General features: G+C 44.6%; 1 protein-coding gene across 6 annotated transcripts in view; it reads right to left on the reverse strand.

The window, feature by feature from the left end:
- Positions 1-25,566, reverse strand: part of TNC (tenascin C) — a 73,759-nt gene extending 48,193 nt beyond the window's left edge. Inside the window, exons 1-2 of one of the 6 annotated variants that reach the window (XM_064393259.1) lie at positions 25,288-25,566; positions 247-841 (exon numbers count right to left, since the gene is read on the reverse strand). In XM_064393259.1, the coding sequence (XP_064249329.1) occupies positions 247-709 (463 nt within the window). In that variant the 5' untranslated portion in view covers positions 710-841; positions 25,288-25,566. The remainder of the gene's footprint in view (positions 1-246; positions 842-25,287) is intronic. The other 5 variants (XM_064393260.1, XM_064393261.1, XM_064393262.1 and 2 more) reach the window with 5 other exon arrangements.
- Positions 25,567-27,615: the final 2,049 nt, after the last annotated feature.

Genomic DNA, 27,615 nt, shown 5'->3' on the forward strand with positions numbered 1-27,615 from the left:
CATGCTCAATGCCACAGCTACAAAGGGTCCCAGGCCAGCTCCTGACCCACAGATCCATAAAGCTGTGGAACTGTGAATGAATGTATCTTGCACACTGGCCAAACACATTCCCAGGTTTGATTACTCTTTTCAAATTTAAGAGGTTGACTTGTGCTCCTTCTTGAAAGAGATTGGAGTATCACTCTAAACAACATCAACAGCCAGCACAAGAATTTCCCCCAAGAGCAGCTCCCCAGCCTGCCTTACCTTCTACTGCCTGGGAATTAGGACAGCATCCAGCCCCGCTGGCACACTGCTCCCGCAGGGAGGAGACCAGCCCCTCCAGCTCCTCTAGTCTGCTCAGCAGATCCTTAATGTCTGGGGCAGCTGCACAGCCACAAGCCCGGCGGGGAATGTTAATCCTGTGTGTAAAGACAATCTGGTTCCCCTCATTCACCGTGTGCTCCTCGTAGTTCTTGACGGGCTCAATTTCTGCCTTCAGGTCGGAGTCGCCACTCGCTGTGTCCAGGTCTACGGAGCAGAGGGAACCAACGGGCAGCTTAATGTTGTAGACGTGGTTGAAAACCACAGGATGATTATCCTCTGGCAAGGTCACGTTCAGCCCAGCCTCCCTTTTCTGCCGGATAGTTCTTTTGATGAGTCCCCCAGTGACGTGCTGGGACAGCAAAGCAAGGATGGCACAGGCCAAGACCCGGCTGGGGAGTCCCATTGTGGTGCCCGGTTCCCTTTTGAAGCTGAGACAATCTTAGGTCTTCTTGGCCTTTGTAATCTGTGGCAGAAATTGGTTTGAGCCAGCACAAACCAAGCTGGAGATCCTTTTTTTTCCCGGTGTGTTTCTTCCCTGAAAGAAGAAGGAACATTGTAAAGGATTAACAGCAGCTACACCAGCCAGAAAATGTGTGACACTGCTCGTGTGCTGCATCCTCAGAGAACAGGACCATCACACTTCACCCAAGTGAAGTGTGCTCTGCTGAACTTTCTGTGATGTATCATTAACAGCCCTTTTCCAGGATCTCAGTGTGATTCTGAAGGAAATGCCACCAGAAATGAAGAAAGCTGCTGTTGTTTCCAGGTTAGAGCAAATACAGTGGGTTGTAGAAAGTTTAACTGCCTCAAGCAGAAGACGGGGGCAAAGATGCCTGCTGAATCTTAGCTCAACTGAAAACTGAGGTAGATAAAATAAATATGTGCTCTGTTATGATTTAACCAACATTAAACTGTGTATTTCCTTCATCCCTCCACTGCTTGAAGGCTGCTCAAGGTTGGACCATGCAAGAAACTTGAGACATTGTCAAAAGATGCATCCATATCACCAAGCTCATTCTATCCCTTTACTATATGTTTTAAATTACTCCAAGATTGCTGTGGAACTGAACTCCAGGGCTTGTAGCTCCATAGTAAGTTCCACTATACGATGATTTATCAAGAGCATGAAGATAAATGGAACTCTCTGCAGGTGGAAGTTTCTGGTGTCAGCACTTGTATCACAGGGATATTTTAGTATAAACGTAGTGAGACACAAGAGAAGCAGAGACTTCAACAACAGAGACAGCAATAAAACTACGTGTGTAAAAATGCCTTTTTAGCAGCCAATATCCCTTTCCATCAGGCAGCATTTCCCACTGTCTGATCTTTCCTGAGCGGCAGCACAATAACTCGTGTACAGTTACAAGCACCTGGCTGGGCTCTACAGCTCCTCCTGAAACTCATTCCTTTTAATTAGCTCCACTGTTTCCTCTTCCTCCTCAGTCTATGACTGTTCCTTTTCAATGGAATGAGCCAGGGGAGTGGAAAGACATCCATTGCCTTCCATGCAGGATCAGCCCCTCAGCACGTAGAGTGAGGAGCCAGAGCAGTAATGGACTGCCTGAACAAGCACACCTAATAAATGTCATCTCAGCATTTGTTTTCCTTCCCACTCCCAGAAGAGCTTGGTTTAATGGTTAGATCAGTGACTGTGCTTTCAGTGGTTGCAAGCTACGAAATGCCAGTAATGGAGGAAACAGCAATTTATTCTCTGAACATCATAGTTTTGATGCTAATTTATTTGTCAGATGAGAGACCAGCCTCTTCCACCCTTCTGATTCCCCCAAAGTGGTGGGATTGTTTTTCCCATGCTATCCCAGCTGCTTTTGTGAGGGAATGACAATAACACATCAGACACTTCACTGAAGTTTAGTGGGTTTTGTAGGGAATGTTGAGCTCACAGAGGGCAAAATTCACCCCTTTATACTGGGGAATAATTCAGAAGTAAACAAGCAGCAGGGAAGGTTTTTTCCTTTTTACAGAAAACCATTCAGCTTTAAGGCATTTCTAACACTTACCCCATTTGCTCAAATATTTCTGCAAGCTCTGCCTGCATCAGAAGAGATCACAAGGTTATTAATAAAGAATAACAGAGATAGACATGGTCCAGGTCTCATTTCTGACTCAATGCCTAAACTGGGTTGCCAGTTCATGAAATGTGTTCAGGACTGTATTTGAAGTGGGATTTTAGTCTTGAGCGCTCCACTTGGGCTTTGCACAGTGCTTGCCATGTAATTCCATGTGCTGCTATGCACTTTTTGCCCTACAACAAGGTCATACAGCTAAAACTGGTGCCTGGCCTTCAAGTAGTCATTGAAGGGGCAGGCTGCTTGACAGATGGATCACCAATGGAAAATGGAACAAACTGGAGGCAGCTCTGCATCTCATTCTCACTGAATTTTAGTGAAAGTTGAGCATCCATTTCCTTATGGTTTCTGTAAATCCCAACCCACAGGAATATGGGCTATGCCCAAACCAAGGAAATTGTACTTTTTTCTGCTGACCGGTGTGAGCTGACAAATCACTTAAAAATGGTAGAAACTTTAATGATTTCTTTAATATGCTTAAAAAATGACAAACCTGCTGTGGCAAGAGCCACTGTCACTGTCATCTTCACTACTGGTGAAAGCCACATGAACCCCAGGACTCTGAGTGGACACTTGCTGCATTAGAGGCAGCCAAACCTCTCAGCTCATAGATGAAACTGGAAGAATTAACATGTCTGAGCTGACATCCTTTTGAAGTTTCTGGAGAAACATCGTGGTGGTCTAGGAGAAGCATTCCTTGCCAGCTCTGTGACCCCTGTGCTTTGACACCTCGTGTGATGTCTGAGCTAATTCATCCCCATCAGGTGTTTCCCATCCCATCTGCCACAGGCCCAGCATGGTTAGCTGAGCTCCACTCCTGCATCTGACATCTACAAAACAAGACACCTTCCTCCAGTTCTTTATACGTCAGCCATGGTTTTGGCAGGGAGAACAAAGAGGACATCCTTCTCTCCAACCCCAGCTCCTCAGACACATCCAAACAACAGCTCTGACCACAATCGACCACCCGGGAGCAGGAGAGAAATGAAGCCACAGCGACTGCCAGGCTCTGTTGTCCCTTCATTTTCCCTCCTCCTCCCTTCAGAGCAGCTTGTGTAGATTGTATTTTAAACCTGCCTCTTGGCGTAATCCTCTTGATATTTTCTTTGCAGACATCAGCTGCTGGATTATTTAGGGGCACCTAAAAGTCTTGCAGCAAAGTTTGGCAAAAAATGACCCTTCCTAGCATGAGTTTGGCCTTGTGGTCTGTAAGAGGAGCTGGGTGATGTCTGACATCTCTCAGGTACTTTGAGAGGTTTGTATGACCCAGAGTATGTCTAGTTTTGCAAATATTTTGTCTAACAGGGAACACCTATCATCTTAATCAGCTGAGCCCTCAGGTCTTCCTGCCACCCTGATTACAGAAATCCTGGACATAATGATGTGGATGATCTGCAAAATGTTCTGCTTGTCATGCAGGATAATAAATCTAGAGCTTGTGTTGCTCCCATCTGGACACTGGTACCTTCCCATCTTCCCTGGGCAAGAGTTATCTCCTGCTCTCCTGCTCCCCAAGGCACAACCTCAATATAAATAAGAAAAAAAAAAAATTGTGGCCTTTCACACATCTAAAATATCTGATTAAAAAACAGAGATTATGAATTGAGAAGCAAATTGTTAGCATCTCTGCAGCACCAGCTGGGGGAAAAGGAGATTCAGGTAAGAATTTTCTTACATTAACATTAACTTTAAAAGTTAGGTTTTAACCAAAGAGCAGAAAAGGGCTGTTTCTAGAAAACACTCCTTAAAAACTTGATCACTGCCTGGTGATACATTTAATATGTGGTGGAGGTAAGGTGGACTGTCAGTAGCACAAAGGCAAGGAATAATTTTCATTTGCACTGCAGCCCTTTCATCTGAAGATCTGAAAGCACGTCACAGCCTGGCTGTAAAAAGCTGAAAAAATGTTATTAAAAAGGGTTATTTCTTTGTTTAGACATCCCCCCCTTCCCCTCACCCCCTCCCGCCATCAGAACTTTTTCAGGACCTTTCCATTTAATTAGAAATTTCTTAATAGGAAACTTAGAAGTTTCTTAATAGGAAATATTCAATCAATCTTGAAAAAACCCCCCAGGAATCCTGACTCCTGGGGAATACTAAGCAAAGGTAATGCATGAATATTTCCCTTCCCCAAAGCCATATTTGCTGGAAAGCAGCAGGTGTGAGAAACTAAATTAATGTCTGCATACTTTAAAGTCCTGGTGTAGCACTCCAGTCTCTCCTGAACGTTCAGGAGTGGCAGAATTGTGAGATGATTTGTGGGTATGCAGAATGATAAATATGCAGATGAGAGCCCTGTGCAATTTTAATCAAAACAGATTGCAGCAAGGAAGGAATGGAGGTGTTAAAAAGTATCTCAGCTGTCCTTCCTAACGAAGGCAGAAGGCTGATTAGATTTGCTCAGACACCCTCTACATGTCATGACTTGGAAATTAGACATGAAAATGGCAGAGAAAAAAGAGGTGGGGGGGGGGGGAATAGGAAACAATTCCTGTCTAAGCAGATATTTCCTACATTTCAGCAGGAGGGGATCAAATATTGTCAGCACCATACTGGATTCAAGAATATCTTGTTAAAATCTGGGTAAAATAGCAGCAGGCTGGATTGTGACAGGGAGGAAGACTCAGCTGGAGAAGAGCCAAACCCCTCTCCAGGGAACACAACAAGGAGCATTTTGAGGTTTGTAAATTGCTAACCCCAAAACAGCTCTCTGTGATCTGTGAACTGCAGGAAGTTCATGTTTCCAGGGCTTCCACCAAGGCGTGGTCCGTGTGCTCCCTGCAGCCTGGAGTGCCCAGCAGGACGTGTGGAGGCACTGACACCACGTTATCACTGCCCCCCTCCTCAGCTACTGCCACAAAGACAAAAAAGAATTATCTCCTGGGGATATTGATCTGACCTGGACCATTCCTCTCTGCAGACATGGGGAACTGGGGCATTTTCTGCAAGGAATGCAGGCAGTGCTGTTCCACAGGACTCCTAAATTGAGACCAGAGGGCATTTTCACAAGGCAAGGCCTCAGAAGGTGCAACCCCTCACAGCCAGAGTGCTGGGCTGGTAATTTTACCAAGACCCAGTGACTCCTGGGGCTCTGGGAATATACTCCAGAAAAAGTGGATTAAATCTAAAGTCAATTGAAATGTTCTTAAAGCAAGGGACTGGGGGGCGGGCCTGGAAGTTTTGACGTGTCAGGCCAAAACATGAATAGCTCTGACTTCATCATCTTCCACTGCTGTTTCCACACATTCATAACGGCAGAAAATAATTTTCTTTCCATTCCCAATTCCAACAGGGTGAAGGAATCAGCAGGGATACTCAGTGCAGGTCAAACTACATTAAATCACAGTAGAGAGCAGAAATTCATAACAGTCCTAAGCCATCAGGCCTGAATCTTTTCAGCAGAAATGATCAAAGCCAAATTGTTGCCTTCACCACACCCCCCCCCATCTTCTTTATTTACATTTTATGCATTCTAAGGAGAGGAATTTTAAGGCAGTCGAATTTAGAGTAATTCAGAAAATCCACTGTGTTCCCCAAGGCTCCCAGAGAATGTGTGTGCAAAGAAGTGTGGCAATTGTTTCAACCCCAATTAGACCCCACAGATATGAACCGGCCCTGAGGGTGTGCAGCTCCAGAGGGAAATTTTCATAATTCAGGAATTTTCTTTAAAGTCTTAATTAAATTGGCTGCACAAAGAGTTGAAAAGAGGGTCATAACTTTCAAAGAGGACAGGAGGAAGCTGATTGCCTTTTTCTCAAATGGTTCTAACAGATAAAGTGCAGAGTGATAAGCAGGAATCCATCCAGGTTCCAGGCTGAGGACTTACCTTGAATTTGTAGTCAAACAACTTCACTTCTACCTTCACGGCCAGGTCACAAATAATAAACACCCTTCAAATGTTCTACAGTTTTCTAGATGAGAAATCCCACATCTGGGAAGCCCACACAAAATTATAGATCCAGGCTCGGTGACATCCCTTTAATAAATAGCAAAATGTGAAAGCCCTGAATAAAAAGCCTTTGCAACCCCACCTATGCCGTATTTTCAGACTAAAGCTCTTCCTGGAAATGACAAAGGGAGATAAGCATTAACCAAAATGATCTGGCTGGTTGTGGGAGTGCAATGAGAGAGAAAAAGAGGGAAAAAGCAAGAAAGGATTCTCTGGAAAAACTCCATGGAGAAAGGGGCAGAGAGGAAACAACTGGAAAGAAATTTTAAAAGTTGTTTAACTAGAGGAGTTGAAATGTAGGGATACAAATGACACAAATGCATTTTTTCTGTCATGGAAGGGACTCAGTGATGTTCACAGCCCCACAAGAGGAGCCTCATGGCATCCACATGTGCTGGAGGAAGGCAAAGAGCCTCTTCTCTGAAAGCTTTTTGAAATAGAATGGGTAAGCAAAGCACACTCCTCCACTTTAAATACAGAAAACTGGGACATGGAGAGGCTGACACTGAGACTCCCAAGCTCCCCAGGAGCCTCTGCCTTTTTACTGAGGTATTTTACCCACTGCAAGCCAGAGGAAGCTGATGCAGCTTTGCTGAGTCCCACCACAGTGGTTCAAACACCTCCCAGAAGGCATTTATGACTCTGAAAGCACATAAAAGCACATTTTCCTCTGGATGTGCCTGCCTTTGTGACTTGAATCCTTCTCATGCCAGAAGAAGCCAGCAGTTTGTGTTTGATGTGGGTGAGCAGCCACAGCTCAGGGCTCTGGATGCCCCCTGGAGCCACCTGTGTCCCATCTGCTGCTGGCACTGCACATTTCAGAGCAGTGGAACTCTGTGGGACTGAGGAAAGACACGACCCAGAACACTCTGAGTGCAGAGATGGGAACTGCTCTGCACAGCTAATTCAGGATTGACTCCTGAGCTGTCACAAATGACAGTTTCCAAGCCCAGAGTGCATCCATCATCCATTCCAAGGGCTTTGCCCATGCCACTGGAATTAGTCATAAGAACAATAGGAATTTTACATTATATTAAATCCTATGAGAGGTCCTGTGATCACATTTATGCTTCAGACTCTTTCAAAGAACTGCAATCAAAACAATTCATGGGTACGTTTTGCCCTGTGCAGACCCTGAGATCCTGCATTAAATATCACTCATCTAAGCCTGAGCTCTTCCCTCCAGCTCAGTTTTCACCTTGGCTCTTGGATGATGTTTCTGTTTTGGGGAAGCTGTAGGGTCTCTGGTTCACAGATCCTACTGCACAACATCATGGAATAAATCAACTTGGATGCATTTTAGCTTCTACCCATTCTACCTTGGCTGGAAAGCAGCACTGCCAGGGTTTTGCCAGGGCTGTTTTGGAAGGAATTTTAATTAATTGCTTTGTGTACAATTTAGAATTTAGCAAAGGCTCATATTTCAAAGCCATCAGCATGACAGTGCCACAAAGGGGAAGGAGAAATAATCCACTGAAGCCAACATCCATAAAATGTGAAAGAGCTCTGGTAAATTCTGAATGATAAGCATAAAAGGAGACCCATGAGAGACTAAACCTTCTGTTGTACAGTGACTATTTTGAGGTAAATTAGCATGATTATTCCATTATAAACTACTTTTGTTTCAGAAGTTTTGTCCTCTGAGCCATGGAAAATCTCTCCAGGTCTATCCTTGTTCAGGATCTCAGAGAGAGAACAGAATTTTCCAAACTAAACAATGAATTTGGCTCTTTTACAAAGCAGAGTAAAAATGCAGGGATTGGAGGCGGTCTTATTCCAGTATCACTGACATCTTTGATCAATGAAATATTGAATATATTGAGCAAATCTCATGAATTAAATGAAAAGCAGAGATACAGCTGGGAGAAAATGACTGCTGAAAACATGCAATAATTAAAGAGAAGTGAAAAACAGATTATGTGATGCAATAACAGGATATGGAACCCAGCAACCAAGAGGTGCCTTCCAGTTTCTGGGTCCTACAGGCTCTGCTGATTTATGTTTCTTAGGAATTACCTGGCTGATGATGAGAAAAGCAAAGGAATCCTGCCTGAACATTCCATTGCTATTGCTATTCCATCAGGAGCAAAGCAGCAAGAGCTCAGGGGAGAGCCAGGAATGTGGGAATGGCACTGATCTGGGACTTGGGAGAGCTAAGATCATCCCTCAGCTCTGCCATTTCAGCCCAATCAGTTCTCACCCTGATTTCCAATAAGTCTAAACAAAGTACAAATAACTAAGCTTCCTAATTCTATGTTTGCAACTGCTCTAGAAAGATTCCTCAGTTACCCCGACAAAAAGGATTCCTCTGCCCTCGATTTCTCTGCATAAACTCTATTATGCTCTTCATGCTAGAATGTCTTAATTCTTTCATTATATCACCTGGATTAGAGGTAACCCCAAGGGTGTTAAATAAGAGGAGCCAAGTATCTACAGCTCTTAATAAGGTTTAATCACAGCCACCCTCTAAACAGGTCACAGGTGGGGACAAGATTGATGGTGAAAAGGACAAAGGAGAACTTTGGAAATGGTACAACTTGGCAGGAGCAGAGCTGCTCTGACACCATCACTGTGGTGTTTAGGGCAGTACTTACTCTTCAGGCCAATTTATTTGTAGAATAAACTCAAACCTTGAGGCTTTGCAACATCTCTCTCCAACAGGTATCCCAAGCATGATGAAGAATTCACATTTACAGGAGCAGAGCCAAGGAAATGGCATCTGCTGAACACTGTGATATCCAGCTTGCCTTGGCTCATGTCAGAGCCTTGCAGCTATTCAAGCTGTTTAAATGGGAAGCATCCAATGTGGCATTATGTAATAATTATATATAGGCAGCCAGCCTCAGGAAGAGACCACACTAAAAACAGGAACCCAAAGCTCTTGACTCATTTTTGGTGCCACTACATTTAATAAAATTATCTGTGTTAAAAATGAGTGAAGGTAATTGCTGAGTGACTTAGAAACATGGTGCAGAATTAATCAGACCACACTCATAACGTGGTGTTTAATCTTTCATGTAATTTGCTGCTAAATGTGCATAATTAGAAACAAATAAATGATACATCTCAGTGTGAGCCACAGATGTGCTGCCTTCCAGCATGGTTATGAGCTCCTAACTAGGGATAATGACCCAACCAGGTCTCCAGCTTGGGACTTGACAGTGATGCCTCAGGTTTAACTTTTATTTTTTTCAGTTTCTGTACTGCTTTAATGTCTGGGTCTGGGCTTCATATTAGGGGATGGTGAGCTCTCTGCACAGAGCAGGGAGACAAAACAATTCCTTCTCTAGCTGGGGACCAAGGACAAATGATCCAAATCTCAGGCCCAAGAGCACAAACAACGTGGGCTGAAGAGAGAAAAACAAGCAGGATGGGACTGCATGGGCTAAAGCTGGAACTGGACAATGAACTGCAATCTGCAAATGGAGCAGAGCTGATCCCAGGGAGAGACCCCGGGAGCGCTCGTGCATTTTGGGACCATTTTGGTTCATCCTGGGTGCAGCCCTGGCTGGGCTCTTGTGCTGCCCAAGGTGGATCCATGGAGGAGATCCTTTTAATAAATCCCTGCTTTATTATGTAGCTCTGTCCAGCCTCTCTGTTCTAGGGCAGCCTGCTCAAGGCATCAACAGGATTTTGCCTTTTAGTTCATTTTACTTCAAGAACTGCAGGAGTCCTTCCTGCATTTCCCTGGAGACCTTGTCCAGCAAAAGTGTGCTGGGGTGGGGAGCTGCTCACCAGATCCTCCTCTTCATCACAGGGGTAACAGGAGCTAAGTCTTGAACCCAGACTGAGATCCCAAAGCAGCTGGCTGGAAACCCACCAGCATGGATGATATCCTTGATATCCTTGGCATATTGGTGCTGTCCAGTGTTAGCTGCTAAAGGCCTTGAGAGGACCAAGAAACCACAATGCTGATGTTGCATTCACATTCTTTGGAAAAATCCCTTCACCCAGGAAATTTCTCCTGGGAAGACTGAGAAGCCTCAGAGAAAAGAAAAACCATTCTTATCTCATTTGCTTCTCCTGTGCTGTGCTCATGTGGAATGTGTTTGGAGATTGTTTACCACAGGTGATTGTTTCATTGGGTTCTGCTGTGAGTTGTTTTCACTCTTTGGCCAGTCAGGGCCAAGCTGTGTCGGGACTCTGGAGAGAGTCACCAGTTTTCATTATTAGTTTTTTAGCCTTCTGTAAGTATCCTTTCTGTATTCTTTGGTATAGTTAGTATAGCATTCTTTAATATAATACAGTATCATAAAATAATAAATTAACCTTCTGAGAACATGGAGTCAGATTCATCGTTCCTTCCTGCCACGAAAGTCTCTGCAAATTTGATATGGTGTCACTTCTCATCCATCAGGGAGGGATTTGTGCCACCTTTTTGCAGAGGGGGAGTTTGGGGAGCGCTGTGTGTGACCCCCAGAGCTGCTTCCAGCTGCCAGGGCTCTGAGCATCCAACAAAACCCCAACACACAAAGGGAGCTGGGAGTGAAAACCAGCCCTGCTCCATGAGTGCATCCCTGTGCCAGGGCTGGCTGCTCCTGCAGGGCAGTGGCCCAAAGGCAGCTCCAGCCAGCAGGGCAGGCTGCTTGGGAGCAGAAAATCTGAATTTCCATACGCGTTTCGTCCCAGCCACTGAGGAGGACATTGGCAAAGTGTATGCTCAGCCAAGAGGAGGTGGATAAAGCACTTCCCAGCAAAGGTTTATTTTGGGTGTGCTGGAGGCTGAATTCCCGTGCTGGAGTAATCCTGGGGATGAGGTCATGTGTTCCCTGAAGGGGCTGCTTTGTAGCGCATGTTAGTTAGCAACGCTTTTTCTCTTATCAAGCATCTGATTAAACTCACAAAAGAATGGTCTTTAAGAAACAGGCTCAGGCAGAATTTAGAAGTGAATAAATACATTGAATCTGGGGGTTTTTTTTGGTTTATTTGTTTTGGGGTTTTATTATTATTATTATTATATTTTGAATTTTGCCCAACAGTAAAAGCAGACAGGAATAAGATGGGAAAGGGGGGTAAGACACTGATTCCTTGTTCTGAGATGACAGAGCAAAGATCTTCATCTATTTTCAAGATTTCTACAGAGGCAGCCCTGTAGCAGACACCAGTTACACCATCCATGTGGTAAATGTCACCTGGGAGAGTCACAGTGCAGCACCCAAAGAGCACAAACCATCCCACACCTCTCCCTGTGGAGTGACCCAGCACCTACCTTCTGCAGCAGTGAAACCCTTCACAAACCGAGCTTTTGATCCATTTTGGAGGAGGTAAACTGAAACTGGACTCCAATTTTTATTTGACCTGAAGAAAGATTTGTCTGGTTTGCACTGATCTCTCTGTAAGCACTCAAGGATATTTATAAATTCTATCTACTGTACTTATTAGAATTACAGTATTTCAAATAAGTTATTTGGTGGTATCAGTGGTCCCCTATATTAGAAGAAAACATTTCTTTTTGTTCCTCTCACTTTGTATAATTTCATTCAGTGTTTCCCTCCATTGAGGGAAAGTTCCAAAGGAACTGGAGCCAAGTGATGATAAATTAACAAGTACACTACCTGAAAGTTTTTCACAACACATATTTGGTCATTGAAAGGCGTCATTTTTCATTTTATTCTGAAGACTCAGCAAGAAGGAAACTAAGAGGGACTCAGCAGCATTTCAGGGGTTCCTATTCTTGAGGAAAAATTTCCCTGACAAATCTTTTTTTGCAAATCTTTGGAACCAGTAATGGCTTGCTTTGAACCAAATGGCTTGTTGGAAAGAATACCAACCTCAATCATTTCTTCAAAGGATTCCTGCTCCCTTTTCTAATAAAAGCTGGAGCAGCCTGGCCTTCAATTACTGAGTGAAAATTTATCAAAGTGAACCCACAGTGCTCATGCTCTCCTGCACCCCAGGACAGAAAAAAGAGAATTAATCTCATGTTCATCCCACCTCTAAAAGCTCAGAGTCGTGCCCATCGGGGAGTAAAACATGTCAGTGCATCTCAAACACCAAACTGAATCTTCAGGCAGCAAAATACTTCAAAAATCCTGATCCAGGAGCCAGAGGGCTCCTTATTGCTGGCTGCTCTGCCCAATTACCTTCAGCTTGTTACAATCTCCAAGCACAGGGATTCTCCTTTTCCCAAGACAAATTCTGCTTGTTATCCACCAAAGGGTTGTAACTATGGATAAATAACACTCTCCTGCCCCCCAAGATGTTTGGCTGGGAGTCAGCTTGGCTCGAGATGTAAAACAAACAGCTTGGAAGAGAAGAGAACAGAGCTGGGGAGGGGCAGCAGAGGAGACAGACACTGAGATTTCTCAGGTTTGGGATTTGATGGTGCTGCTCTGGTGTCTTAGACAACTCCACTTCCCCTTTGCCTCCACAACATGTTAGACCGGCTGGTGGATTTGACCTGTTGGCACTGCAGGGATTCACAGCAGCTAAAAATATGTCTATGTGTTATGTTTTTTAAAATCCTGGTTTTGTTGGAGGCAAAAAAAAGGGCTAAGACTATGCAAAAAGGATGCTGCTGAATGAGTACAAGGGAATCATGCAGCCTGGAGTATGTTGGCTGAAGTAATGTCTCACTCATGGTTTATGTTGCTCTTTCTTAGAGGTGCAAAGCCCAGGAAATGAAAAAGCTGCATCTATAAAAAGCAAAGGGTTTTTCTTACAAATTAGATCTATTCCCTTTAGGATGTGAAGATATGAAACTCTAAATACTGAGCTGGAAAAGCCAAAAAAATGCTCATTTGGAGTAATTTTATTTTTTAGAATATATTTCAGCTAACAGTGGCTCATGTGTGGGTGTGATTTTGATCCTGGTTCTCATGCAGCATAAGGAAAAGAGCAAATTCCTTCTGGATTTCTCCTGCTGGGACATATGGAAGGTGATGGACAGGAAAGGGGGCACAGAGCTCACCTGTGCTTTACCACAGAGCCTTGGTTTGGCTCTGTGACCTTGGCTGTAACCTTTCTGGAGAAGATAAAATCTCCTTTATGGAATCTGGGAGTACAAATTGCCAGTTTGGTTTACCAGGGAGTCTCCTGAATAATGGGGAAATCTAAACTGGGATAAAGTTTGAGATGAACCAATAGGGCAGCCAAGGAATGTGGTCACTTTGGAATTAGAGTTTAGTGGAATGATGAGGAACAGAATTAAGGTGTCTTTGCAAAGTGGGAATGAACAGGTCTCCCAATGAATGGATTCCCTGGGCTTGGAAAAACTACATCTCAACAATAAAGGTTGAGATAAAACCTTCCTGACTGAGGGTCTGCCATCCCCAAATCTTTTCCATAACAAGAGAAATGGACCCATGGAATTGCCACAAAACCTTGTGCTCTCAGCAGAGATTCCAGGAAGTGCCCGCAACCCTGGCGTTAAAGGTGTGGTCCCATGGTTGGGACTGAGGTCTGAAACTCAGGCATCCTGCTCTGAAATTATTTCATAAATCATCTGCTGGGATTCTGCTGAACCTCTGGTAAAACCTCACAGGGACCCTGTGTGTCCCTGTGAATTAAGTATTCCAACAACCTCACAGGAAATGTGCTGTTAAATCCTCATTTCCATAATTAAACATCTTCCTGAGGAGTGCTGTAAAATTGTCAGAAAATACATCATTAAAAAGCATAGAGCTGGAGTGTTATCCCTGCAGTGTGGGAAGGAAAGGGAAATCTGCAGAGCTGCCCCAGCCCTGGCCTTGGGAGGAGCTGGAGCTGCTGCAGAGATCCAGAGGAGGCACCAGGGGGACCAGAGGAATGGAGCAGCTCTGCTGGGAGGGAAGGCTGGCACAGCTGGGATTGTTCACCTGGAGAGGAGAAGCTTTGGGTAATTACAGCTTTCCAGGTCCTGAAAGAGCCAACAAGAAAGATGGAGAGAGACTTTTTACAAGGGCTTGGAGTACCAGGACACGGGGAATGGATTTAGACTGACAGAGAGCAGGAATACATGGGATATTGAAAAGGAGTTCTTCCCCATGAAGGTGGGCAGGCCCTGGCACAGGGTGCCCAGAGCAGCTGTGGCTGCCCCTGGATCCCTGGCAGTGCCCAAGGCCAGGCTGGACAGGGCTGGGAGCAGCCTGGGACAGTGGGAGGTGTCCCTGCCATGGCTGGGGTGGTAGAATGGGATGAATTTTAAGGTGTCTTTCAAACCAAGCCATTCTATCACTGCTTAATTATCTGAATTTTTTTTCTCCAAAGAAGAAAATCTGACCATATGTGCAGCACAAAAGCAAAGAGCCACAAGACAGCCTGGAATTCTGGGGTAACCATAGAGAACTGCAGCCTTACTCTGAAGCCAAGAAGTTGTGCCAGGCCAATTACCAGAATGAGAAGATGAACCCATGGAAATAAATTGTAAGGTTACCAAAACCCACAGGGAAAGACACCAGAGAATTTGAGAAAAATCTGCAACTGACCCAAAATGAACGGGTCCAGCTCATTCTCTTACATCAGTTGAAGGTTCTTTCATCTCTGGAAGTTTTATAGGATCTGAGGGATCATTCTCACACATGTGCACGATCCTCCTGCACCTTGGTGTGCCAATGTTTGCTGCTGTTACACAACGCAAGTGATTCACCCTTGTGCATGGGAAGTGCAGGAGAATCCTTCATCCAGCTCTGACCACAGAGGAATTTTACAGCAGCCACAAGAAACAGCCTGGTTATTTTATAGAGCAGATAATTCAAATGTGTTGCATATGAAGTAGAAAAAAAGAGAAGCAGCATTAGAAGAGGTAACCATGGGAGAACTCACACCAAACCCAGCTGGTCTAACTCACAGGGACTGGGATGAGGCACAAGTTAACAGGGAAGTCAGTCTGCCCTTGGAGCTTGGTTTTTTGTGAAGGGCTCGGACACTTGATCATCAATTTCTGGAAACAGGAGCTCAGAAAAGAGAAACAAAACGAGCAGGTCAGTGGGGTGCTCTGGAGCTGCATTCAGGCTCCTGGCAGGGGGCACAGCAATCAGCCAAGTGGAGCAATTTGCTATAAACTCGGGAGAGGGGAAGAAAAGCCATCTTCTAAATACTTCTTTCTCACATCTGCAAAGCAACCTCTGTTGTTGCTGTAGCTGTCAGAAGGGAAAGAAAAAGGCCATGGCAGATACAGCCTGGACAAAAACTGTGGATTAGAAACAGCAGGGCACACCAGAGATGGGAGCAGCAAAGGCAATAATGGATTCAGAAAAACTGGCGCTGTTCTAAAAACAGAAGCAGAGCTGTGGAAATGGGTCACATCCAAGGGACTCATGGAAAGCAGAGTGGATGGGTCACACCTGCCTTGTACCTGGTTTTTAATCACCTGGCTATCATGACCAGACACATATTCTTAGTGAAGATACTGCAAAGGAAATATCTTTCTCATACTTTTGCACGTGGGTTTGAGTTCAGAGCAGCAATTCTTGGCATTTCTGCGGAAAATGTTTTCCACTCTAGGACTGATTTACAAATATAAAGAATTACTTGATCCTTCACTGTTCTATGAAACATGTATACTACTAGTTTTATAGCTGGGTAAACCAATCAGGAGCATATTAAGGCCAAATTTATAAAAGGAGAGTATGCTGCAGCTTCCTTTTCTTTCATATGAAGTTACGAGCTGAGCATTTTCAAAACCAGGGTTGAAGAAACACCTGGTTTCTGCCTGAACCCCCTGTTTGCATTTCCAGCACAGGAGTGACTTTTACCCTCTCTGAGGACACAAGCAGAACTCTGGGCTACTGAGTAGGGAATTGAATGCAGGCCATGGCAGAGCTGCCACAGACACAGAAGCCTCAATTAGTGCCTTTTCCAATATTAAAAAAAAACACCTTTCACAGCAAAAGCAGCTCCTGTGCATAACCTCCCAGCAGAAACCACTGCTGCCTCTTAAGTACGTCCTGTACCTTTTAATAAAGCCTTTGCTAATAGCAAAAGCATTCGCTTGGGCTCTTGGCTTTTCCCTGCTCGCAGCAAAGACGCGGAGCTGGAAAAGATCGACGGTTTTCTAAACTTGTCTTTGGAAAGTTTCTCTGCCAAGTTACACTTTGTCAGGAGCTCATTATTTTCTGGAGGCTTCACTTTGAAATACCTTGAGGGCTTTGCTGATGCAGTGTCAGACCATGAGGTTCGTGTGCTCGCTCGCATGAATCACGGCAACTCGTGTTCCTTCCCCACACACAGCTCTGCTTCATTTCCAGGCCCTTCTCCATGCTGTTGCTTCCAAAACCACCTATAAATTTTCCAGAGTCCATTTCACAAAGTTCTAGGTGGTTTTGGGATGAGATGGGAAGAGCAGAAATTCAAGACTTCTGAATTTTCTTCCCACTCCTTTCATGCCAAGCAGGAGTTGCTGAGAACAAAGGAGCAGCCAGTCCTGGAGATGGGAACTTGGCCAATGTAATTTGTCTCACAAGTTCATGATTTAGGTATCAAACATTATCTTTTTTACGGATAATGACAGGTCCTACCTTATTTCCTAAATAAGCCACCAATACTTTTGATAAATATAATCACAATAGGTGAAGGAATACCTGATCTGCTATTAAAAAAACCAGATGCCAAATTAATACATTTACCAAAAATACTGGTGAAATCTGTGCAATAACATTAAGGATCATTGACAAGAATCATAAACTACTGACATATTAAACAAATACACAGTGAACAGGTACTGAGACAGCACTGCTTTGTACAGCACCTCTGAGGAAGCTGCTTTTCAAATTTCTCCTGGAGGTCAGGAGCAAGAGATGAGCCAAAATTCTGCTCCACATGCCCAACCCCACACTTTTCCATATTTAAAATCATTTTAGCTGAAGGAATATCACATACAGAAGCAAGAGAGGTGGAATTCTTCTCTTTTAACAGCTTTGCTGTAAGTAAGAGCATGAACAATTTACATTTATATTGGTCTGGAATAACGGAAAGTATTTAATTGTATGGATTGCTGCGGATGATGTTGGTCAGCAGGCAGCAGGGTACTTTCAGAATCCATTGTGAATATTTGCATGTGCTTTATAATTTTACTTTGATTTAACCATATGCTTATTCAAGCACTAAAAATTATTCAGAACTCAGCCATAAAAGCCTGCACTATTCCTAGGGACCAGAATTATCATTCCTGTCATTAGCAGACTTCAGGCATGGTTTTAAAAGAAGCTGAGGGAACAGAGGGGTAACCCTTCACCAGGCAGCTCCTTGCTTTTAAACCAATTACGAGTTTCCCTGGGCAGCTTTTCTTCCCTGCTGGAGCTCCTCTGTCCTTGGTACTAGCACCTCAAACACACAGGAATGTGCACATTTTTCTAACTCACAAGACCACAGAAGGAGTTCCTTGAAATCTGACTTCCAGTAATCGCCCCCGGGCTGCAGATCTGCCTGGCCTAGTTCTGTCACATGTGGTAGCATCAAGAATTTGCATCTTTGGCAACCCAGGGAAGGGTAGCAAACTCAGAGTAGAGCAAAACACTTCATGAAGAGAAGATGGAATGAAATCAACCATGGCTTGGCAAGGCAAAATGAAATATAAATGAGAGGCACAAGATATGAAACAAATTGAGTGTGAGGCGTTTGGAAAAAGAGAGGAGGCTGCTTCTGAAAAGTCCAGTCTGGGGTTGTTTTGCAGTGCTCTGATGTAAAGCAGAGGCACTTATGTAATGTAATGGAAATTACAGCCATAAACACAGCCCTGAGCAGTGATTAGTGACTGAACTCGGACAAAAATCTGCACTGCTGCCTCAAATGTCAACCCGTTGGGCACTGCCACATTAATGGGAGGCTTGAGAGACCTCCACCAGCTCTGACCTTGTTCTCTTAACCCACAGTGACTTGAGCCCTGCCTGTGCTGAAGCCTTGGCTGGCAGCAATTTGAGCCCTGGGATGGTGAAAGGAGGGACATGGAGCTCAATTATCCAGCACCAGATCCCCAGTGAAATCAATGCCATTGTGTCACATGAGAATTTGGCTGGCAGCCCCTGAAGTCTGCCCAGGAGAAACCCATCCCCTCAGCAGGGCAGGCTGGAGGGGCCAGGGGACAATGCAGGCAAAGAAGGGCATGGAAAATGCTCCGTGGGTTTTAATTTCCCCTCTGACAGCCTGGATTTGGCCCTGTGCTGCTCCATGACCTATATGAGCACAGACCAAACTGGAGCAGCCCAAGGCATCCTCTGCACAAAGATATCATCAAGGCAATAGGTGTTCTATGGACATCCAACACCCTGCACCAAAGGGAATTCAATATTGCTCCTGTCAGCAGGAAAACTCTCTCCCAGGTAGAGCTTCATATCACAAACTCAACTATTAGTTAAATTAATTAATTTATTTTAGTTGAATTAATTGATTTAATTTTTAGTTAAATTAAGGTCCCCCTTTTTCAGCTTATTACTGGGATATTAGGATACAGGATTACAGGATATATAGGGCATAAATAACACAGAGAGGCTGTGGATTCCCCATCCCTGGAATTGTTCAAGGTCAGGGATCAGAACAACCGAAAAGGTCTCCCTGCCACATGGCTGGTGGTAATAAACTGAATTTCCTTGTTTCTGACAGCAACCCTGGCAAATCCCAACGTGCTCTTGCTAAGAGAAATAAACAATATATGAGGTAACAGCCAGAGAAGGACAAATAAACAACAAATAATGCTGATGTGTTTGAGAATGGCACTCTGTGGGTGCTGCAGGCTTTCCATCAAGCCTGGAGCTGCAGCACTTGGAGTGCTGGCTCCCTGTGATTGACTTGCTAACCTGTAAAGTGGCTAAGTCGACATCATAATTAACACTTGGCAGTGGAAATATAAATTCCCTGGCTTGTAGGTGGTATATCCTCCTCTAAACACTCCACTTGGCCACCAAACTGGAAAAATAGATAGGACATTCATAAGGAGTGCTCACCATGGGAAATGCCAGCAGGTTTTTTTTTTTTCCTGGAAACTGTTTACATGGCCAAAATCCTTCAGTAAGAAAAATGATCTGAGAACTTTCCCTTCATATGTATCCCGTTCTCCCGTGCCTTGTGGCCCACAGTGTGCAGCATTCATCGGGAGTCAGCCCTGAATTACTGTGCTACAAGCAATGCAGGAGGGAAGTACAAGCCACAAGCAAAGGGAAAATATGCATTACACTGGCTCTGGCCAAGAGGAATGGGCTGCCTGCAGATCACAAGCTACCTTTATATCTTTCTTGGCATGGACCTTTGTCCCGCAGCACAGAGAAGCTATTTAGGAGGATTCAGCAGACCCAAAAGAGGCTGGCCTTCCAAAGGAACCAGGAGAGACAAAGAGCCAGTGCAAAGTGGCCACTGAGCTCCTTTTGAGAGGCCAACAAACGGCTCCTGACAAGATGAAATCCGGAGGAGGGAGATAACCACCAAGGGTTGGTGCTGAAGTGCTCAGCACACGCTCAGAGTGACCCTTTCCTGTCCAAATACAGGATTTTCTTCACAGCAAAGAGGCACAAAACCACTGTCCCCAGAGTCCTCAGCCCACAGCCTCTTTCACTTGCATCCTGTGCCTGACATAAACCCCAAAGCAACCAACAAAATCTGCCTCTATCCAGGTCTTTTGATTTCTTGGCAAGGGAAAGTGAACGTATGTCTTGGAAATAAAGCTTTTTTTAGCCCTTTTCCAGCCTTTCCTTAATGGTGGAAATAACTCTTTAACCAGTTCTGCTGGGCACACAGGGAAAGGATCTCTCAGTTTAATTTTCATGGATAAGAAGAACTTTATATTCCCTTTTAGCTTTGTGCTGCCAGCATGGTGGAAAAGAAGATAAATTTAAAGAAGTATCAAGACTGGTTTAGATTAATATTCGGGTAAATATCCTAATTCCACAACAAAATTAGCATTTGCAATTTTAGGCTTATGAGCTTAGCAAGTTCTGGTGCATGTTGGGCAGAGTTAAAGCCAAAATCATTATAATGGAATTTCCCCAGGCTCTCAGTTTCAGCCTCCTGGGAGGCTCCTGGCCAATATCTATCCACACATAGTCAATGCTCCAGCCTGCCATGGGAAGAGGCAGCCACTACAATAGACCTTTGTTGAGTCCAGGATTCAAGCAAGCACTTTAGGAAAAATCTGTATTTAAGGTTTCTGTCCTACCACCCTGCACTTTCTCCTCAGTCGCTGAAGAGAATATGTTTTCTGAGCATGAAACAATATCATTTTTGTGGGAAGTTTGGAAAGCGAGCGCTTGTATGAATCGAAGAAAAGCTTCCTTTCTCTGGCCTGTGCGGGGCTGGGTTGGGGAAAGGGCTTTCTGTGTGAGTAATCTTTCAAAGTAGGAAGCAGAGCTCCCCCATTGCTTGGGAAGAATGGACCTCCAGTGGGCTAATATGTGATGGATGACTGAATGCAAACTTGGCAGCGTTGCCCTCCGCTCCCCAAAGAATACAAAATGCCACTGCCTATTCGGGCACCGGGACTCTCCCCTTGGAAGTGCTGAAAACTTGGCACCATCCCACCTTGGTTTAATTGAAACTGCAGACAATTAAGGATGGGAGCTTGGAGAAATTTCTTGCGACGAGATCAGCTCAGGATGGATTTGTCTTGGGTGATTGGCTCATGCATAAGCCAAACAAGGACATAAATGGGGAGTTATTTCCCATTGACTCCACAGCCTGAGCAGCAAAATCTCACATTACTTTAGGAGGGGTGTGTTGGGAGGTATACCTTATATTAAGAAGTAATATTCAAATTCTACATCTGGATATGCTCTCTAAAGCTATAGGTGGAGGTTTTCTGATGTTATTTGGTCAGCAACAGGACAGGCACCATATAGGAGAGAGAAACAATGCATTTAGAAATACAGGAAAATCTTACATTAAAGACAATTCTAGTTATAAGGGCACATCTATCATTCATTCAAAGCTAATAAGTAACACAAAATCATTCAAACTTTGCCTTTTTAGCAGAAGGATCCCCATCTATTCCTCTTTTCAATGCCCAGACACTTCCTGCAGGCTCCAGAGCCACCTCTTGTCAAGCAGGATGCCATTGACTCCTCCTCCCAGTCTGCCCATTCCACACCGTGGGGTTACATCATGCACTCAGGGATTTCAGGGGCTGGAACTATGCCCAGCCTCTAACTTTTCCCACATGTGGAAGGCTTTTAACTCCAGCTCTGACTGGCCAGAGGGTCAGACACACGAGTGGACATCAAGCACTGAGGGAGAGGAAGTTTCACACATTCAGAATCCCTGAGCTCGGTGGAAACTGCGACAATTCAAGATTGTCCCTCAGGGTTCTTCATTTCTCTGCTTTCCAGCAGTCCCCTTCCTCAAAGAACTGCCTCCTTATTTCCTTTTTCTCTTTACTATACAAATAATTTTTTGGGGAATGGCTAATAATAGGAATTGCAGGTTCTCTGTGGCAGAAAGCATAATTTATTAAACCATTCCTCATACAGTGAGGCTTTAAAATGCTGGAGCAATTATTATAACATCAACCAAGTAAAGACATGGACAACAAGTCCTCTTTAATATCAAGCAGTTTAATGAACTAAATTGCATCTTAAAAACTCATAAGCAATCTGTACACATTCCTAATTTTGAGCTCATGACCGCAGGTTATGGTGTTTCCTGTCCAGAACTCATTAGTTACTAATCCTATAATTGCTTGCAGTTTTGAAGATTTCTGAGCCTGGTAGATGACAAAATATTAACTTATTTCACTTAGATTACTGTCTTTCTTAGTTTCCCACTTCAGCAACAATGATTTTTTTCTGTAATATGACATCAGCAGCTTCCTTAAAACCACTAAGGGCAGCAGCTATTTCATTTTACAGTAGTTTCAGTCTGCAGTTTATAACCACAGGGTTAGATCAGAGCTCAGTCTTTGAGCAGGGTGTGCTAAACTCACACCAGTAATTAAGTCTGAGAAAGCACATGTTGGTAAATCAGAGACCAGTTTCAAAGCCCTGTATCTCAAACTGACAGAGTTCAAAACAAATTCTTTTTATTATTGGAAAGCTGAGATTTCGAGCTTTGCATGGATGTAAATCATCCACTCCTAAGCCTGGAATTTTATGAGCCACTAGACCTTAAAACTGTCAGTGGCCCTTCAGCTTAGCAGACTGTGATGGCACGAGGCCAAGGAGGAATTTATCAAGTCACAGGCTTCAAATGAGAGTAATTATTAAAGCACTCTGGATTTCTCATGGCACAGAGGTAGGACAGGTGGATGTGTAGCTGATAACCAAGCAGATACCACCCTCTGCATTAATCTTCTTTCCAAAGGTAATATTCCTCCAGGGATACCAGGGCTCTCTAAGGGATACAGGGCTGGATGGGAACTGTTTCTCTCTCACATCCACTTGCACCAGACACCCATTGTCTCACCCAGGACAATTAAATGCCATCAGCATCACTTAAACCTCCAGACACAACCTACAAGGCTGGGTAGACAGAAGCACTGTGGTGTTGTACCAGGAAAGCAGCACGGAACTTGCCAAGCTGGTTTACCAAATTGTTTTGCCAGGAGGGATGAAAGGGTTAAAGCTCTGGCTCCAAAGCAGCATCACTGTTTCACAGACACTTCTGCTTTTTAGTTCTGCCTGACTCTTGAAAAGGATGAGATTCCCAAAAGGCACAGACCCTGACATTTATTCTCATTTTCTTATCAAAAAGTGAGACAATGCTCAAGAACAAACTTTGACAGTCTCTTTATAGCAAGTCAGAACGTCTTCACCCATGAATAGTCTTTGGCTTTTTTTAGATATTTTATAAAAAGCACTAATATGAGAAAAAGCTGAATGTCAAACACCTTTAGAAATTATGTTAGAGCAACATGATAGTTAAGTTTGAGTGAATACTGAGGAGAAATGATTCAGTTTTAAAGAGCTGGGATAATAAAAGAGTATGCCTTTCAAAAAATCTCCAGCTAACAGTTACTCAGAATTTGTGGAGCACATTTTAGCCTCTGTTCAGGGATTTTCCCAGAAAGTTCAAACACCATTAAGCATCACTATTTCAACAGGAGATTTGGGTCTGGTTGTTTGTCTTTTCCACATGCCCATGACCACTGTCAGTGATTTCTGTAGCAGAGCTGCTTTCTCTCCAGATGAGACCTGACATTCTCATCTGCAGGCTGGGGACTTTGCAACAGATCCTTTGGCTCTTCCAGGGCTCTGGAAACACTGATAAAGTAACTGTAGTGACAGGATTAAGGACTAGGACTTGCAAAGAAATTTCTCTGGGCTGAAAGGAGCCAGAGGATAAAATTAATGAGCAAAAAATATGGGAAGTGAATGGCAATTTGGTATTTGGGAGAGTGAGTGTGACTGGGTCAGTGATGGGAGGCACAGCCCTTGTCACTCCTGTCCCATCGCTCTGCTCAATTCAGGAGCAAATCCTTTCCTGGACATGGGGCAGCACCTGCACTGGGAACACCCTGACAGCTCTTCCAGCTGCTCCCCAAATTCTCTGCCAAGGAAGCTGAGCTGCAGACAGACCCATTAGCTTCTCTTGGCTATGCACTTTCACCTGGTCAAACTTCTTCAGATTCAATTTGTCCCTGGGTTCCCAACAACCCCAAAGCCATCACATTTCTGCAAGTTTCCCTAGGATTCAAAGGATGGTCCCTAATCCCCATTGTCCACCTCATTTTTGGACTCCAGCACCCCTAAACTGAGCAACCTGGTCTAGTGGAAGGTGCCCCTGCCCATGGCTGGAGCTTGATGATCTCCAAGGTCCCTTTCAACCCAAACCATTCTGTGATTTCACAGTTTTAAAAGGCAAGTGCACAAACCCAGCACAATTAAACAACCCCCACATCACATGAATCAGAAAGTGTGTAAATGAATTCCCAATATGTAATATGGTCTTAAACAATTAAACCAGGAGAGAAAACCAAACCCAACAGCTGGACAGCAAGGCTTTTACCCAGATCATAGAATCACATCTATCTCACTGTCATCTGTTTTGTCATGAAGAAAAACTTATAAATGTTTTTATTTTGCTTTTTAATTTTATATTTCCACTGTGCAACACAGCACATCACCATCATTTCAATCTGAACATTCTTTTCCATAGTGTGAGACAGACTTTTCAGAAGTTTAGATTAGCTGCCAAAAACTCTCTGTCCTGGTAGCCAGACAGAAAATCAGGCAGGGAAAACTCTGTAAAGGTGATGTAACACAAAGTCTTAAGTGAGTGAGTTTAGCTCCTAAATGAATCTAAGTGTGTTCACCTTCTCCCAGCCAGCTTCTACTTTTTAAGCCAATTTGAGCCTCGCTGGTAAGTGCAGACACAGTCATGCAGAAAATCTCAGTGCACCAGGGAGCAAGGAGCTGAGACATGGAGCAAGTGCCTCTGTTTTTCCATGAGGATGGAGAATTTCACCCTCCCGCTCCCAGAACCCACCCAGCAAAGCAGGAGTAATAAAATACCAGTTGAATCTTCCTTTGTGCTTTGCTCCCCACTGCGGGCTAATATTACCAGACTTTTAAAAGAAACTGGAGCCCAGTGGGGGCAGGGAGGAAGGTAACAAAGGCTTTGGTGCAAAATAAAAAAAGTGTGGGGACAGCAAATGACCAGCGGGAAGGGCCTGACTCTCATCAGGTCACAGACAGGAGCACAAGAAGAGTTGTGCCTGGGAGGGTTAAAACCTGCGAGTGGATTTAGTCTGGTTCTCGAGGTGAGGCTGGGGGAAACATTTACAGCACTCCAGGAGTCAAGAAGAAATCCCAAATCTGCTTTCCTGCCCTGCCTGTCAATCTGGGCTCTGTGTGGATGTCCAGCACTCAGCCAGCTCCTGCTCCATTCATTCATTGGGTCGGGTGGATGTCATCGAGACATTTCTGACATTATTGCACTGGACAATGCTGACAGACTTCGAGGTAGGCATGCTCCAATCCCAAATGATTCCCTAACAGCATCCCTGCCCCTTGACCTGGCAGTCACAGCCACGAGGGCAATGCCAGAGCACGGGGTCACTGCAAACTTGTGTGAGAGAAGACTTTTAATTCAGGGAGGAAGCAGACTTACCTTAGAGACTCTGACAGAGCTTAGATCCTGCTGTGAGCAGCCTCCATGAAATAAATACGGTGTTCAAAGCCAGCTGGGCTCTCCTGACTTAGTTGCCGTCCTGTCAAAACTCGGCGAAGTTGCGTTGTCCGGTGCCGTGTGCGAGCGCAAGGCAGCGAGCTTTGACAGCAAGGCAAACTGGTCAGAGCAGCCAGATTCTGCTGGGTTTATATAGCTGAGCTGCAAATCCTGATCCTTGGCTCGTTCCACTGTAATAGGACGCCTGAAGGCATTTTTTTTTTCAGTTTTGCTTTAAAGGAACAGCCTCTCTCTCTCTCTCTCTGGCGTGGCTTCTGAAAGGCGCGCACACACTCACACACTCACGCTGTCATCCACAGGCACACACACACACACACACAGGAAAAGAATTTGCATGCAATTTATGGCTAAAGAAGGAAACCCCCTGAACCATTCAAAAAGAAAGTCAGCTCAGGGCAAATGACTCAGAAAGCAGAATATTTTCCCTACAGCATCAGCAGAGTGCATTATCAGGAGTTTTTATCCCCTCACCCCCATTATTTGAATGTTGTGAAATAGTAGCAAGCTTACATGAAATCAGGGGAATGACAAGCAGGGTTCAAATTCTAGGGACTCCTACAGAAATTAGTGGGTTTAATGTCGGTGTAAATAGACCCCACTCCACTGGAATCAACTGCAAAATTCAGATCTACACAAACAGAGGATCCGGCATATTCCCATTTTTTCAAGCTGTGATCTCTTTTTCATCTTTTTGCCCTCCTGCTTTGAAGAGCTGGAGGTAGAAACATGGGGAATTAATGAGAAAAGTGAGCAGTCATTGCCTGAGTCTTTGTAAAAAAAACACAAACAAAAAAACCCCCAAACTAAAATAGGATAGATAAAAGCCCAAAGAGCACAACACAGAAGGGATTCCCTTTCTTCTCAGATCAGATAAAAAGAGATTACGTGGCTGTCTGTGTGTACAGATAATCCAAGCACTTCTGTGAGGCTCAGGGCTTCCCTGCTTCCCAACCCGGAGCTATCAGTGACACACAGAAGGCTCAGCTGGGACCTTTCCAGGGCTCTTTGTTGTCTCTGACTACCCTGGAATCTGAGGCTTGTGGCAAAAAAGGAGATCACAGTTAAAGAATTCTCCCCCTAACACTAAAATCCTGTACCCCAGCCTGCTGTGCTCTGGGTTTCTGTTTCCCTTGGGTTCTGCTGTTGGGAAGGTGGTGGCAGAGGAGGAAAGAGGAAGATTAATCTTGAACTTTCAGGTCTGTCTTCCAGGATGAAAGCTGAAATCACTCTTCTGTTGGATGGTTTAGAAAGTAAGACTTACCGAAACATGTCTGAGGGCCATGAAAACACAAACCTCTGCTCCTGAGATCCTCCTCAGGAGCAAAGATGCTCATAAGGATTAAAATGGATTGCCTGGGAATTTTGGGTGATATTCCTCTCTGAACACATCTCCTCCCAGCTGGCCTTTCCCTGGCTCCACGGGCACATCACTCTGTGAAGGAATGGTGTGAATTTGTGTCAGGCTCAGGCTGGAGCTCAGGGCAAGGCTCTTCCCCCAGAGGGTGCTGGCACTGCCCAGGCTCCCCAGGGAATGGGCACGGCCCCGAGGCTGCCAGAGCTCCAGGAGCCTTTGGCCAGCGCTGCCAGGGATGCCCAGGGTGGGGTTGGTGGGGGGTCTGGGCAGGGACAGGGCTGGGCTGGGTGATCCCTTCAGTCCCTTCCAGCTCAGGATATTTTATGATTGTGTGGTTCAGGATTTTTTCCTTTTTGCTCCTCCACAGCACTACCAATCAGCACTACGTTTAGAAAAGGATGAGGGAATCCCCGATGCTGAAATTCTGATTGTTTTAGGAGACCATAAAATGCAGAGCTTTTCTGCCCACTGAGCTGCTTAAATTTTCCTTGCTGTGGCTTTCCTGTATAGCATTGACCCCCTGTGTGCCTCCTCTTATGTCTGATTATATCACTGAGCTCACCTCAAGCTCCCCATGCACAGCATAAATTTTAGTCTTTTCCAAATATCAACACCCATTTCCATTTTCTGCATTAATTTTGTGAAATGCTGTGTTTCATAACAGTCATGTCCTCAGAGAAGAAATGAGCCTGTGATGAAAGGAGGGTCGGAAATGTTACTTAATCCCTGCTAAAGGCATTAGACCCTCCTTGAACACTGATTTCTTAGAAGAACAGCTTGTTCTGGGCATCTCCAGCAACCCCAAAGGCAGTGGGGTTGCTGAATACAGTCATCAGCGGGTCTCCACTTTTGTGTGTAATTCTCAGAATCTTCTCCAGCTGGTCCTGCAGCCAGAC

Source organism: Passer domesticus, chromosome 18 (genome assembly GCF_036417665.1).
Source record: "Passer domesticus isolate bPasDom1 chromosome 18, bPasDom1.hap1, whole genome shotgun sequence".
Lineage (NCBI taxonomy): Eukaryota > Metazoa > Chordata > Aves > Passeriformes > Passeridae > Passer > Passer domesticus.